The 15,714-nt window shown below is 33.5% G+C and overlaps 1 protein-coding gene across 2 annotated transcripts in view; it reads right to left on the bottom strand.

Annotated features, from left to right (window-relative positions):
- Positions 1 to 15,631, bottom strand: part of LOC127852936 (serine/threonine-protein kinase ULK3-like) — a 34,815-nt gene extending 19,184 nt beyond the window's left edge. The window contains exon 1 of one of the 2 annotated variants that reach the window (XM_052387017.1): positions 15,400 to 15,631. In XM_052387017.1, the coding sequence (XP_052242977.1) occupies positions 15,400 to 15,537 (138 nt within the window). In that variant the 5' untranslated portion in view covers positions 15,538 to 15,631. The remainder of the gene's footprint in view (positions 1 to 15,399) is intronic. The other variant, XM_052387016.1, reaches the window with a different exon arrangement.
- Positions 15,632 to 15,714: the final 83 nt, after the last annotated feature.

Genomic DNA, 15,714 nt, shown 5'->3' with positions numbered 1-15,714 from the left:
CAAGAAATTATACAGTGTTACAACAGTCAAGAATTCTGCAAAAAGCTCTTCTCAGCCAAGTTCTCTTCTTTTTGTCATTTTACTGTAAAAGTTTCAGCTAAATCCACCCAGTTACATGTATAAAGAGTTGAAAAAACAAAAGTTTGGTAATTTAAGTTTGTCAGTTACATCACATTGATGTTAAAAGTTTTGCTTAAAATTTAAAGAGATCTTTTCACGTTTTGGTAAATTGACAAAGTTGAACAAGATGTGTTTGAGAAACACAATGTCCCCTATATGACGTTTGACCTTGAAGGATGACCTTGATCTTGACCCTTCACCACTCAAAATGTGCAGCTCCATGAGATACACATGCATATCAAATATAAAATTGCTAGCTTCAATATTGCAGAAGTGACATTACATGAGCAATTTTGACCCATATATTTGACCTTGAAGGATGACCTTGACCTTTCACCACTCAAAATGTGCAGCTCCATGAGATACATATGCATGCCAATTATTAAGTTGCTATCTTCAATATTGCAAAAGTTATTGCAAATGTTAAAGTTGGCGCAAACCAACCAACCAACCAACCAACAGACCAACCAACAGACAGGGCAAAAACAATATGTCCCCCACTACTATAGTGGGGGACATAAAAAAGTTGTTTCAGATTCGCAAATTTTTGTTTTAGTAATGATATTTGTGAGGAAACAGTAATACTTAGTGTTTTATCCAGGCCGTTTTAGCATGGCGCGGCGCCACGCCGCTTTTTGAAGCGCCTCGCTGCCCCTTTCAAAGCAAATCAGCGCCACGCTGCCCTTTTCAAAGGCCGCCGCCCTGTTTTCCGCCGTGCGCGACCTTATTGATAACATCTTAGTTGCCTCTTAACCAAGCTTCTAAGCCGACTATTATCAGCGAAGATTCGCGCGGTTGTGAATTCGTCATGCGTGAATAACCATGTGTCAATATCAATCGATAATTTCAGTGGCTTTGTAACACTAATCGGTCCGGATACAATCGTGTACAGTTACTTAGGAGACTTGATGAAAACCTCGATGTTTTTCACGTGGAAATTGTGCATTTCATGCATAATTCAGTTATATCAAAACATTTATTTTTACGCGTAATTAAATTAAAAAAAAACACCAGTTGTATCTGTAAAATATTGATTTGATTTCAATTTAATGCAAAACAGTTTTAAGTTAATAAAAATTAATTTACAGGGCTTGCACTAAGCGGCGTACGGCCGTATATTACGCTCGATAATTGTTTCCATACGCCGATTACAAAACCCCATGACGTCCACTGTACTTCCTGAAAATTGGCCATACGCCGAAAATAGCAACCCGTGACATATTAAAGCTGTCGATTAAAAAAACGCTCCGCCTCCTATCCAATACAATTGGCGCAGGCTCACAGTAGATGTGTGTTGATGAATTGACCAGTCGCCAAATTATCGATCGCTCCGCCCACATAGTCACGTGGTCTAGTGATTAGAAAAGTCCGACAAGCAGATCGCAATTATAGCGCATTACGTGAGTGAAATACTATACTTGTAACGATGTATCATGCTCTTTTTATTAAAGCCGCACACTTAACTAAACTGCTTTGTACAACTTTAATACAATCATAAATGCTTTAGAGAGAAATGGCGTAATCAAAATAAATGAGTTAACAATCAGAAACGTTTCTTACCGGTATACATATTATAGGAAGTTGATGAAAAATCAGTGGTAAAAATGAGCATTTATTTCATATTGATTTTGAACTTGTATTAAAACCGTCTGGCAGTGAATCCGGTTGCTATTCATATATAATTTTGAAAATATTTTTATTAAGTGCAAATGACACATCCATATCATGATGGGTTTTTTGTTTATTAAAAATGGTTAGATCTTTGTTTTATAGTGTTATTTTTAAAAAGACACCGATTTTTTAAATTTAGACAGGGGTTCTGAAATATTTTAAGAGTCTAATTGTCCACGGACAAGTTGGACCCACAAATTCACATGTCTGTACCAAAGAAGTACTTGTCCGTACTTTTAAGATAGATAAAGGAAAAGGTCATTACGAATTAAGCAAATAATACAAGCATACACTTTTGTTAACTTATATTTTAAATTATAAACATAGTTAACAAGAAAATTGAACAAAAAATACAAGCAAGATGTGCATATAATAAGATCACGTTTAAGTCACACATGATACTAGTCTTATGTATAAGACGCGCAAAGAATTTAGAGATACTTTTTATGTGGGCTAAATTCTTTGGAACTCCAAATATTACCAATATAAAAAGTAGCTTAATATTTGAGAGCGTCAACAAGTTCGACTAACATGATACCATCTCGGATATTTAATAATCTCAACATGACTAGACAATTCACTTTAAATAAAATAATCTCCGTTAATTATAAGTATATAATTATCCGCTAATAAAGGAAACTCCTTACGAAGTTTACATTTACACACATCGGCAACGTTTCAAGCCAAGGAAAATCAATTAGCCAAGACTCAAAAAATTCTCGTTTCCGCTTGGCGTCGTGTGTTCATCATATTCATACTTGGCTTTTCTCTTCTTTTCCGACGCTGAACTGATTTTATCATTGGTCTGGTTAGCGTCATGGCTAGACGTTGAAGTGGTTTTATTATATAAAAATCGAATGCAGGTCGTTAGAACATGTATGCGGCCATTTGCAATGTACGAAAAGTGTTATCTTAAAATTCTTATGCGTGATTGACTGTTGCTATACACATGTGTGCTGGTTTCTCTATTAAAACGTGGACATAGGTCCCTGATTAAAATTGTTTTCTTATGCGTGATTGGCTGTTGCTATATATACTCGTGGACTGGTTTACCACATTAAATAATTATTATCGGAAAATAACATACCTCCAGTTAAAAAAGTGTGCTAGTCCGCAGATTAATCATAAGCTATTTATATAAACTTCGTTGTTTTTTTTTTTCGAAAAGTATTGAAGTTTCGTTCTTGAAACAAATTTTACCACGGAAATTTTACTTGTCCGCGGACAAGCTAGTTTCTAAAAACTGCTTGCCCGGAAGGGTAAATTGACGAATCGGACAACTCGGACAGCATATTTCAGAACCCCTGATTTAGATATAAATTAAATTTTGATTGTAACCATAATATAATACAGGCCTAATTTCGTGGTTACATTAACAGATCTAATATGCATTTTATTTCATTTATGTTTAATGGGAACCTGCTACATTTCACTATCAATTGGTATAACGGTGCTGTTCACGAACATTCGAATTTAATACATTTAGCATATTATGCATTTGTTTATTTATAGCAAGATGGCCCTTATATGTTAATAATTGTTTAAGAGGGTAACTCATTTAACAGTATTCTAAGACTTCTTTGAAAAGCTATAGTTTGTATAAGATATATATCCTATGGTGTTTAATCTTGTTTTTTGTTACTACATGAAAATATAAAACACAGGATAAAATATACATTCTGGATTTTGTTGGTTTAATTATTCAACAATAAATCTCAAAACTATACATACAATGTTTGTGTGTAACAAAGCTTGTTATTAAGTCACTATACAGATATATTTGTGCCCTTTTTATGGATGTCGCGCGCTAAAGTGCCCTTTTTTGAAATTTTGCACCACGCCCCTTTTCCTTCCTGTATAAAACACTAAATACTGAACATTTACCATGGTCTAATATAGCCATTATATGCATCTTTTGACGATTTAAAAACCTGAAAATTATAAAGCGTTGCAACGCGAAACGATTGAATAATTTGGAGAGTTCTGTTGTTTTCGTTTAATTTTGTGAAACTAATACTATGAAGATTGCTTATATAGAGTATAAAATACGCCGTTCGTACATACTTGGCAGGAAGGCCAAGCGGTCTAATTCATTTTTACTCCAGGACTCCGGGGATCACTGGTTCGAGCCCTTATGCGGTCTACTTTTTTTACTTTTTAAAATTTTATTCTTGATTTTGTACTTGAGCTTTTTAGATCCAATGTGAAAAGGCCCCTTTAAGTTTATATCAATTGTCCATTTGTTGTTTTAATTCAATAAGAAAGTGGCTTATGCAGGCTCATCAAATCACATGTTAAGTCATGTTTGATGGGAAACATAAAACCACTGCAGGATGAAACACACACATTACAAAATGTGCATCTTTTTATAATTAAGTAAGTAACAAAAACAATAAGATTATTTTGGCTTATATTGCTAAATCTTCAAGGAATTCATCATTCTTGATTTAAATAAAAAATATTTGTATTTATTAAGAAAAAGGAACACAACTTCAGAAAAAGGACTTAAACAGGAAACATTCACTGTGAAATTTGTTTTGCTTCAAATAATGTCTATTACCAAACAATGCTTTTTCTAGCATTTTCTATGGATTTTATATATAAATGTCTGAATGAATATAGTGACTAAAGTATCCATGAAAACCATCAGAAAGAAGAATTTTCTAAATTTCTCGAGGTTGCAGGAATCCCTTCAATAACTTAATATAAACATTATAGTTGAAACCTTTTTATTTTAGCTTGATTGCATCGAAAGCCTCAGGCTTATTGAAACGCTCTCATGTCCATTTTCTAGGCCTAGAACCAGTACTTGGTTTCATTGGGGGAAATCTGAATAACGCTCTCACAGTGTGGAACGAACCCATGACAACCCCGTTGCTAGGCAGACACCTTATCCATTACACCACGACGACCTCAACATTTTCATTCATTCATTTTAACCAAACCAGCAAGCTAAGTAGGGTAGAGCAGTGTATAAGTTAATAATAAGCATTTTAAAAACTGCGCAATAGTGAGGAACAAATTATCAACGGGTCAAATTTTAAGGAAGTACTACAATCATTTCATACAACAAAATTACGAAATACATTTTGACTTTTAAAGGTTAAGAACTAGTATATTTTGAAAAACACAAGCATTCTATCATTCTTCGAATTAGCCTATAAGCCCGTAGCCCGAGTCGATTCTTGGGACAGTCAGTCGATCATAAATGCATATTAAATAGCCCGACCGGTCGATTGAATATTTTAGCGTAAAATAATAAACAAAGTGAAAAAAATACATGAACACCGGTCAGCCACTTTGGGTTAAAGACATAATCAATGGAAGTAGTCGGTACAAGTCGTTAGCCAATCAACACCAGGGCTCGAATTTAACTTTTTATTCTACTTGAAAAACATTGCGAGCAGCTTCAATACCAACTCGCAAAATCAAAAACATGCTCGCAAATTTTGCTGGAAACATAATTTAATTTTGTTTTTTTATTCAACAGTTAACTTTGCTTTATCTTTCGTATTGCTATTTCCATCTGTGGGCAAAAAGAAACTAGTTATTTATCACTTCGATGCCATGTCTGTTCAAGTTCAATGAACACATGTGAATTAGTCGACTGTTTAACGTTCTTTGTACCAATACCATCCTCGTATCTGTACTATAAGTATACAAGTCTATATACAAGGTGCGCGCTTCCGCATACGGGTATTAGGATGTTCTATGACCTATGGTTTAGCGTTCAGGACGTCAAACACATTTAGCAATATTACTGGGTTTTTTTCACTATTTTTTTACTCGCAAAAAATTACTAGTGGCTTAAAACTTAACTCGCAATCTGTATTTTTCACTCGCATTTTATGAGTGTGCGAGTGTTAATTTCGAGCCCTGAACACGTCTGAGTTCCACTCTTATGGAGACTCCGGAGATGGACTATTTTTTATTGATTTTTGATTGGTTAGCGGATAGAAAAACAACTGACGACAAATCTTCGCTACTTTCCGAAAATCACTGCAATTGAAAAAGTTTGAGTGAACGATTAGCAAAATAAAGCACTGCAATAGCATATATTTAAGCAATATGTTAACAAAATTATATATTTATTACGTATTTGCTAAGTAACTGGTTTTCATTTTTCTTGAATCATACGATATGCACATTTGATTTCATGTGCAAAACACTTTCATATTCTCGGACTGTTATTTTCGGATACAGTTTTGTTTTTGTCGATTAAAATTTTTTTTTCGACATTCTTTATGAAAATGTCTATAGACATTTAAAGATATTCCGATCTAACTTTTTAGTCTTTTAGCTTTAATTTTTAACGTATTTACACCTCGTCTGCTCGCACTTTACCGATATCCCGAAAGGTTACATATCACTATAATTAGTTTAGGCCTAAAACCACAAAATCCGATACCGTTGGATTTTCGTACTACAATCTTACGTAAAAAATCTTCCAGATTCGAAATCAACAAAAAACAAGACATTTATAAATTGTCTGCATTATTGATCAAATTTTAAGATATTTGTTGGTTTTCCGTTTTTAGAAGCTGTTCTGCGAAGCCGAAGGCAAGAGCTGAGCATCATACAAGCCATTCTATCCAGCAAAACTGACAGTTTTGGTTTACAGAAATCAACAAAGGAGGGATTCCTGATCTATCAAATTTCCAAGCTATACACACAGTTATTATCTGTGGTGATCTTTATTGGTTCTGCTTGTTTACTTGGATGGAACATGTGTGAACTTTTATAGAACTTTGAAAAGTCTATATATGTCTATCTATAAACAAAAATCAGCTATTGTATAATAAGATCAGATGTGCAAACAATGTAAAAGGGTTGTTAAATTAACAATTTGTAGGCAATTATGCTGAAAAAAAAGGAAGTTCCCATGCAAATTTTGTCTGTATATCGACAAGTGTCTGCCGATAATTGTCAAACTAGTAATACAAAACTTACCACAAGTATGTAAAAGCACTGAGTACCTGTGATCATTTTTAGTAAGATAGTGTAATTCTAAACAGTAGCAAATAGCTTGTTTAGTAATTGCATAATGTAATTAATATGATTTCCGTTCTATTGTGTAATTAATAAATTGGTTGTTACTTGTTAATCCATGATAAATGTTTTATGGCTAGTACAAAACCAGCAATGTTAATTTTGTAAAAGGTAATACAATAACACCACTTAGTAATTTCATATACGTAAATATTCTTGAAATGTAGGTTGATGATTGTGTTTTAGTTTTACTTATTTTGTAACTATTATTTTATGTGCAAATAAATGATGTGAAGTGTTTTGTATCTCCACACAATACCACATACCTTTTTATATATGTACTGTGTTATGTGTTATTTGAATGTTTAAATAAAAAAAAATGGATGATATAACATGATGCATTCTAATATTTGCATTCATATTGTAACTATAGAGCTAAGTGTATGCAGTTTAGACTGTGATTTTAGAATTGCTACAAAATGGCTAGTTTTTTAGTGGCGACAAAATTTAAACTATTCAACAATAGTTTGTGAAAGAAAATTAGAAACCTGCAAGATACCTGTATTTATTAAATATTTTAATTGCGAATCAAGTATGTTGTTATGCTGTTACACATAATTATACATTGATAATAAATAAGAAGACAATTAGTGGTGTTAACGTTTCCCAACAGTAGAAATCATTCTTCTGATGAAGTCAGTGATATACAGACGAAAGCTCCAGGTATGGCTTTCAATACGTAGTGTGTGTTATTTGACAGTCTAAAACTTATTGGATTAAACAAAAATCCTGTCAAATTTGTCAATCAAAATTGATTTGACACATCACATGATTTTGATTATGTTAAATCAGTGTACTGTATGCTAAATGCAACTGCTTTAGCAAGCTGTCAAGTTGAATTGAGACATTTGATGAAACAAACTGTTTCCTGAGTAGGACCACAGGGGACAAAAATTCCACTCGTCCGCTCGTATTGACGAGTGAAATCTTGAAAGGACAAGTGAATTTCCCTAAAGCTCTCGTCCTACAGGACGAGTGAAAAAAGCTGATGTTAAAAAATAATATTTCTGACCAGTAAGACTATTTTTCATTTAATAAAATCATTTTCTAAAAGCATATCTATTCCGAAAGTAGAATGCGAATGAACCGGAAATTGTAATTGTAAATTTTATACAGCAGGTGCGCGTTGTTATGCGAGACTTGTGTCCAGAGTAAATATTGGCTTTTTGGTGTAAGCTTTGCGCGCACATGTTGACAGGGAACCATGCGACTGCAGTCACTGTTAGTATTGACTTTTAAAGAATTATTTAAGCGCGAAGTACGGTTTTAAACCAGATTTAAACCAGTCTGAATTTCGTTTGAAAAATGTCTGACATACGAGCGTTCTTAAAAGGGGGCGGGGGCGATGTTCAAACGTCCGAAGCGGAAAGCATGCGAGCATTAGAAAAAAATATTTATTTTGTGTTCCTCATAAATAAAGTAACTTATTTCACTGCTTAGCAGTGATATACTTTAGGAAACTTTATAAGTCATATCAGCCCTTTGCAATCTTTATTTCACACATATTTGAAGGACGAGTGCGTGTGTTTGCAGGACGAGTGAACATTTTAATGCACTCGTCCTGCAGGACGAGTGCAGTTTATGAATATTTTTGTCCCCTGGACCAGTACTTAGTGTCTATATGACGTACCATGACGTCGAAAGTCTGCAAGACCTACTAAGTAGATCGAGAAATGTACTTCGACGTACAATTTTCACCGACCCTTGAGTGTTAGCCAATCAGAAGACACCTTACGTCTGTTGCTTTTAGAGATTTTTGACATTGAACATTATTATTATTATTTATACCGAATTATGCCACAATCGACCGCTTACTCATAGATATTGTGCGTATTTATGAAACATTATTATTATTATAATTTATACCAAATTATGCGACTATCGACCGCTAACTCATAGATATTGTGCGTATTTATTGACCTGGCGTGGCGGAATTAACCTCTGACTTATGCAAGTTATGGTTATCACAAAATACCACCAACGGGGAGTTTATAATACATTATTTATCCCATTAATGCTTGGTAACTGGTTACCGTTGGGAATTTCCAACACAGTAATGCGCTGGACGGTCGTGATACTCCGCCCCGCATGATCATTTCAGACACACAATATGCTGAACAATTTTAATTTTAAAAAGGTAACAATTGAATCTTCTTCAAATTTGTATATAATCTATTTCAATGCATTAAATACTTGAAACTTCTATGTGACGTTATTTTGCCATTCTGATATTTTTATTCATTTTGTCCTCAACTAAAGTTTTAAACATTTATTATGAATAAATCTGAAGGAAAAGCGGCTCAAGAGACTAGTGTTTTGATTGGCTGTTCAGAAAATGTGTACGTAGAAGTACAAACATGTATGTCGAAGTACAAATTGTACTTTGTCGTACAAATATATACTTTGAAGTGTATTTTATATTCATGTCGACGTACAATTATTGTACTTCGACGTACATTTCTCTTTTTAACGTGTAGGTCTTCTTGACTTTCAACCCAAATGGTACGCCATAGTATGTCTTTAGGGTTATCTAAAGAATGCTCCCACTTAAAGGATCAATACAGAGACCTCCCAGTGACTAAGCCAGTTAGCAGACACCCCATCCACTATACCACAAACACCGAACCAGCTATAAATTCCTGTGGCTAGAAAACAAAAAAATATATAAGATGCTAGATCTTCAAGCTTGGAACATGTAACTCGTTTTAAGATTGATTTTTTTGGATGCATTACTAAATTATTGCAACAATTATCATATTTTGAACACAATCATGTCCATATATTTATTAATAATACGGGCAAAAGCCCGCGAAGCGGGCGTTGACCGTTCATACATATGGGAATTTAGACATAAAATTACATAAGAATACCACATATGGATACGTCTCAAAAAAATTTGCCACGCGACATATATTTTCGCGATGCTATTTATGGCCTTGAACAAATCAAAAACACTTTGACATATGCTAAATCACATGTAAATACATACCTCAGGAAAAGTTATATCAATGACATCATAATTGTGTAGCGAATCGCACTAAATATTCTCGCATTATTTGTTTTTCTTCGCAACCGTTCCAGAATTAAGTCATTACTCAATTATCTCCCCTGAATGCTCTTCTTCAGTGAGTATAAGCCGAAGACTGGTTCACTACATATAGTTACAGTCTTTACCAAACACAATTTAAGTGAACATAACCCGTCTTAAATATATTGCCGAATCTTAGATTTCTGTCGAATTTATTTGCTTTGATCTTTTCGATATCTTATTGTTATTATTATCCTGACAAATCACAAACGCTTGTTAAAAAATTATTTGTTTTAAACATTATAGTTGGCATCTCTATTCTTCCAGTATTCTCGCGGTATTTCAATAACGACACCCTACTGTTTATTTGTCAGAATATGTGACGCATTTTCATTCGCTCTCAGAAAGCATTCTATACATAGATGGTGACGTCACTTCGTTATTGTGAGTAAGACCGGTGTGTACACAATGTCTCAGAAAGACGTTTTACGTGTGATTATGAGCAATATTCTGGTAAGTTGTCGTTGTTACCCACCAGAAACACATTTATTCACAAAATTTAAAGATATTCCGATCTAACTTTTTAGTCTTTTAGCTTAAATTTTTAACGTATTTACACCTCGTCTGCTCGCACTTTACCGATATCCCGAAAGGTTACATATCACTATAATTAGTTTAGGCCTAAAACCACAAAATCCGATACCGTTGGATTTTCGTACTACAATCTTACGTAAAAAATCTTCCAGATTCGAAATCAACAAAAAACAAGACATTTATAAATTGTCTGCATTATTGATCAAATTTTAAGATATTTGTTGGTTTTCCGTTTTTAGAAGCTGTTCTGCAAAGCCGAAGGCAAGAGCTGAGCATCATACAAGCCATTCTATCCAGCAAAACTGACAGTTTTGGTTTACAGAAATCAACAAAGGAGGGATTCCTGATATATCAAATTTCCAAGCTATACACACAGTTATTATCTGTGGTGATTTTTATTGGTTCTGCTTGTTTACTTGGATGGAACATGTGTGAAATTTTATAGAACTTTGAAAAGTCTATATATGTCTATCTATAAACAAAAATCAGCTATTGTATAATAAGATCAGATGTGCAAACAATGTCAAAGGGTTGTTAAATCAGGCTTCCTGAAAAGGCCGGTCCTCCGGTCTTGTCCGGCAAAATTCTTTACGGTCCGGCGAAGTTTCTAATATCGCCAGTCCTTGTGACAGGCAAAAAAATGACTTAATACCGAAAAGTCATACTAGCCAAAAGAACGATAACACCCAATTAGAATAACTCTTTTCGTTAGTTTCGAGCCTTTTTGTAATTAAGAACACTATCGCGTCACTAGTTCTTAGGAGTGCTCTCCCTTTGTTTTGTTTTTTTGAGAACGTCAATTTGATTGGTCCGATTATTACCATTTATCCATTTACAAAGGTTGTAACAAAAAACTACACATGGAGAAAATGCTTATACAAATGATCGAAATTGTCAAATTTGAAGTTGTCATCATCATATGTAAGCAATGTTTTGCTTTATGTATCGTCGGAACGCATAAAATAACACGGAAATGTGCTTTTTATTAGTGTAATATCGCATTATCATTTTATTTTTGATAATATAAAACAGATAGTTTGGTAAAAGATTGATATTGTACGGAGAATATATAAGAGTATATTTTGTACAAGTTGACTACATAATTACACATTATATTGAATGAATCACATATTTTAAAATTACAGTGTGTTACATTTGCATAAGAACACATAATGATTTGATGTTATATGTTCCAAAATCAATTACTTATAGTTGTCCAATACTTATACACAGGCTGCACATTGCAATACATGTAAATATGAGTTAAACTTTACTAAATTCTTCAGTTATACACTCGCGCTGTTCGGACAGGTGAATTTTTGTCCGGACAGGCAAACTTTTCCAGCAGCCTGTCCTGTTGACAGGCACCTTTTGGGACTTTTCAGGAAGCCTGTTAAATTAACAATTTGAAGGCAATTATGCTGAAAAAAAAAGGAAGTTCCCATGCAAATTGTGTCTGTATATCGACAAGTGTCTGCCGATAATTGTCAAACTAGTAATACAAAACTTACCACAAGTATGTAAAAGCACTAAGTACCTGTGATCATTTTTAGTAAGATAGTGTAATTCTAAACAGTAGCAAATAGCTTGTTTAGTAAATGCATAATGTAATTAATATGATTTCCGTTCTATTGTGTAATTAATAAATTGGTTGTTACTTGTTAATCCATGATAAATGTTTTATGGCTAGTACAAAACCAGCAATGTTAATTTTGTAAAAGGTAATACAATAACACCACTTAGTAATTTCATATACGTAAATATTCTTGAAATGTAGGTTGATGATTGTGTTTTAGTTTTACTTATTTTGTAACTATTATTTTATGTGCAAATAAATAATGTGAAGTGTTTTGTATCTCCACACAATACCACATACCTTTTTATATATGTACTGTGTTATGTGTTATTTGAATGTTTAAATAAAAAAATGGATGATATAACATGATGCATTCTAATATTTGCATTCATATTGTAACTATAAAGCTAAGTGTATGCAGTTTAGACTGTGATTTTAGAATTGCTACAAAATGGCTAGTTTTTTAGTGGCGACAAAATTTAAACTATTCAACAATAGTTTGCGAAAGAAAATTAGAAACCTGCAAGATACCTGTATTTATTAAATATTTTAATTGCGAATCAAGTATGTTGTTATGCTGTTACACATAATTATACATTGATACACTGCAACTCCAATATATCGCGGTTGAAGGGGTCCAAAGATCGCGACCGTGATATATCCGGCGCGCGATATAAATTGTCAGTTTATGTATGCATGTATATGTATACATTAGCATCATTATGCAATCTCAAAACACGCTATTTACCAACCTTATTCAAGTTTTTGTTATATCCATATGTCATTAATTGGTATAACACAAAACATTATTCCATGTGAGTATTTTCAAATGCGTATAATTAAATTTTTAATCTGAAAAACATTGCCGAGTTTTATTGTTCAAGAAAGCATGCACAAATTAGACCCATGTACAAAATGACGTCATTCATTTCTCATGAAAAGCATGCACAGCATGGGGTTTAATAGTAGAGCATTGTGACTAACTGATCTATATTGTATACTGTATCTAACGCACACAGATTGTTGAGATAGGTCAGTATTGACTTGTGACATTTACTGTTATAATTGTGTACACCTTCATGTGTGCACTGGTGCGTTTCGGCAGTTCAAAGCAAATTCAATAGAACATTGTAACACCCGAAATGACCTGTCATGTTTGACAAATGGGTCTTTGTTTATCGCAGTACACAGGTGTTAATGTGATGTACAATGTAAGCAAACAATCTGGTCAAAACTGGATTATGACTGTTGGATTAAAGTTGGTGAAAAAAAGGGAAAAATACTTGCTTGAAACGGATTTTAATGCATCAAATTCTCAGATAAAAACATTTTATTTAAGGATTATGCTCGTCAGATTTTTGGGAGCCATAGCCGATTCGCGATATATTGGACAACGCGATATAACGGACCGTGATATATTGGAGTTGCAGTGTAATAAATAAGAAGACAATTAGTGGTGTTAACGTTTCCCAACAGTAGAAATCATTCTTCTGATGAAGTCAGTGATATACAGACGAAAGCTCCAGGTATGGCTTTCAATACGTAGTGTGTGTTATTTGACAGTCTAAAACTTATTGGATTAAACAAAAATCCTGTCAAATTTGTCAATCAAAATTGATTTGACACATCACATGATTTTGATTATGTTAAATCAGTGTACTGTATGCTAAATGCAACTGCTTTAGCAAGCTGTCAAGTTGAATCGAGACATTTGATGAAACAAACTGTTTCCTGAGTAGGACCAGTACTTAGTGTCTATATGACGTACCATGACGTCGAAAGTCTGCAAGACCTACTAAGTAGATCGAGAAATGTACTTCGACGTACAATTTTCACCGACCCTTGAGTGTTAGCCAATCAGAAGACACCTTACGTCTGTTGCTTTTAGAGATTTTTGACATTGAACATTATTATTATTATTTATAACGAATTATGCCACAACCAACCACTTACTCATAGATATTGTGCGTATTTATGAAACATTATTATTATTATAATTTATACCAAATTATGCGACTATCGACCGCTAACTCATAGATATTGTGCGTATTTATTGACCTGGCGTGGCGGAATTAACCTCTGACTTATGCAAGTTATGGTTATCACAAAATACCACCAACGGGGAGTTTATAATACATTATTTATCCCATTAATGCTTGGTAACTGGTTACCCTTGGGAATTTCCAACACAGTAATGCGCTGGACGGTCGTGATACTCCGCCCCGCATGATCATTTGATTTCAGACACACAATATGCTGAACAATTTTAATTTTAAAAAGGTAACAATTGAATCTTCTTCAAATTTGTATATAATCTATTTCAATGCATTAAATACTTGAAACTTCTATGTGACGTTATTTTGCCATTCTGATATTTTTATTCATTTTGTCCTCAACTAAAGTTTTAAACATTTATTATGAATAAATCTGAAGGAAAAGCGGCTCAAGAGACTAGTGTTTTGATTGGCTGTTCAGAAAATGTGTACGTAGAAGTACAAACATGTATGTCGAAGTACAAATTGTACTTTGTCGTACAAATATATACTTTGAAGTGTATTTTATATTCATGTCGACGTACTTATTGTACTTCGACGTACATTTCTCTTTTTAATGTGTAGGTCTTCTTGACTTTCAACCCAAATGGTACGCCATAGTATGTCTTTAGGGTTATCTAAAGAATGCTCCCACTTAAAGGATCAATAAAGAGACCTCCCAGTGACTAAGCCAGTTAGCAGACACCCCATCCACTATACCACAGACACCGAACCAGCTATAAATTCCTGTGGCTAGAAAACAAAAAAATATATAAGATGCTAGATCTTCAAGCTTGGAACATGTAACTCGTTTTAAGATTGATTTTTTTGGATGCATTACTAAATTATTGCAACAATTATCATATTTTGAACACAATCATGTCCATATATTTAATAATAATACATGGTTATCAAAAAAACTTAAAAAGCTTTTGCCGGTAAATTAGGTAGCACCTATAATCATATTACATGGTTATCAAAAAACTTAAAAAGCTTTTGCCCGTAAATTAGGTAGCACCTATAATCATATTAAAATGTATGTTAACCTTTTCGGGCTATTGAAACTGTCTTCGGGCTATTAAAAATTCTATCCGATTAGCCCGAAGGGCTATTGGTCTAAAATATTTATTGTGAAGACTGATTCTATGGAATATATATGAACACATATAACGCAAAAAATTAACTATACCTATATGCTGTAATAATCAATGGAATTATGTATAATATGAACAAAAACAACGTAATAGAAACTACAGTCAGCAAATTCGAAATGAAAGTAAAATCTTGATCGCGAAAATACAATACAAATAGACGTATACGAACAATACCTTTCGAAAAGCTTTGTAAACAGTTGCGTATGAACCACTTCCAAGTTTTTCTACAAAAATATAGTCTTTTAACCTCGGTGCTGGGATCAGGGAACCCCCTCGCGACACTGGGGCGCTGACAGGTCTAGCAGATGACATTTCCGCATTCTTTTTTTGTGACTTCAATCTTAGAGAAATATGATTTACCCCAAAGAAATAAAACAACAATAGAATCTAATACTTTTTCTGCAGTTTTTATCTGTGTTTAAACTGAATGTATACATAGTACTGTTAAATAAAAAAACTAACAAAAGAAGATACATTTCAGCGAAAAAA

This window comes from Dreissena polymorpha, chromosome 12 (assembly GCF_020536995.1).
Source record: "Dreissena polymorpha isolate Duluth1 chromosome 12, UMN_Dpol_1.0, whole genome shotgun sequence".
NCBI lineage: Eukaryota > Metazoa > Mollusca > Bivalvia > Myida > Dreissenidae > Dreissena > Dreissena polymorpha.
This window is presented reverse-complemented; position numbering and strand designations above follow the sequence as displayed.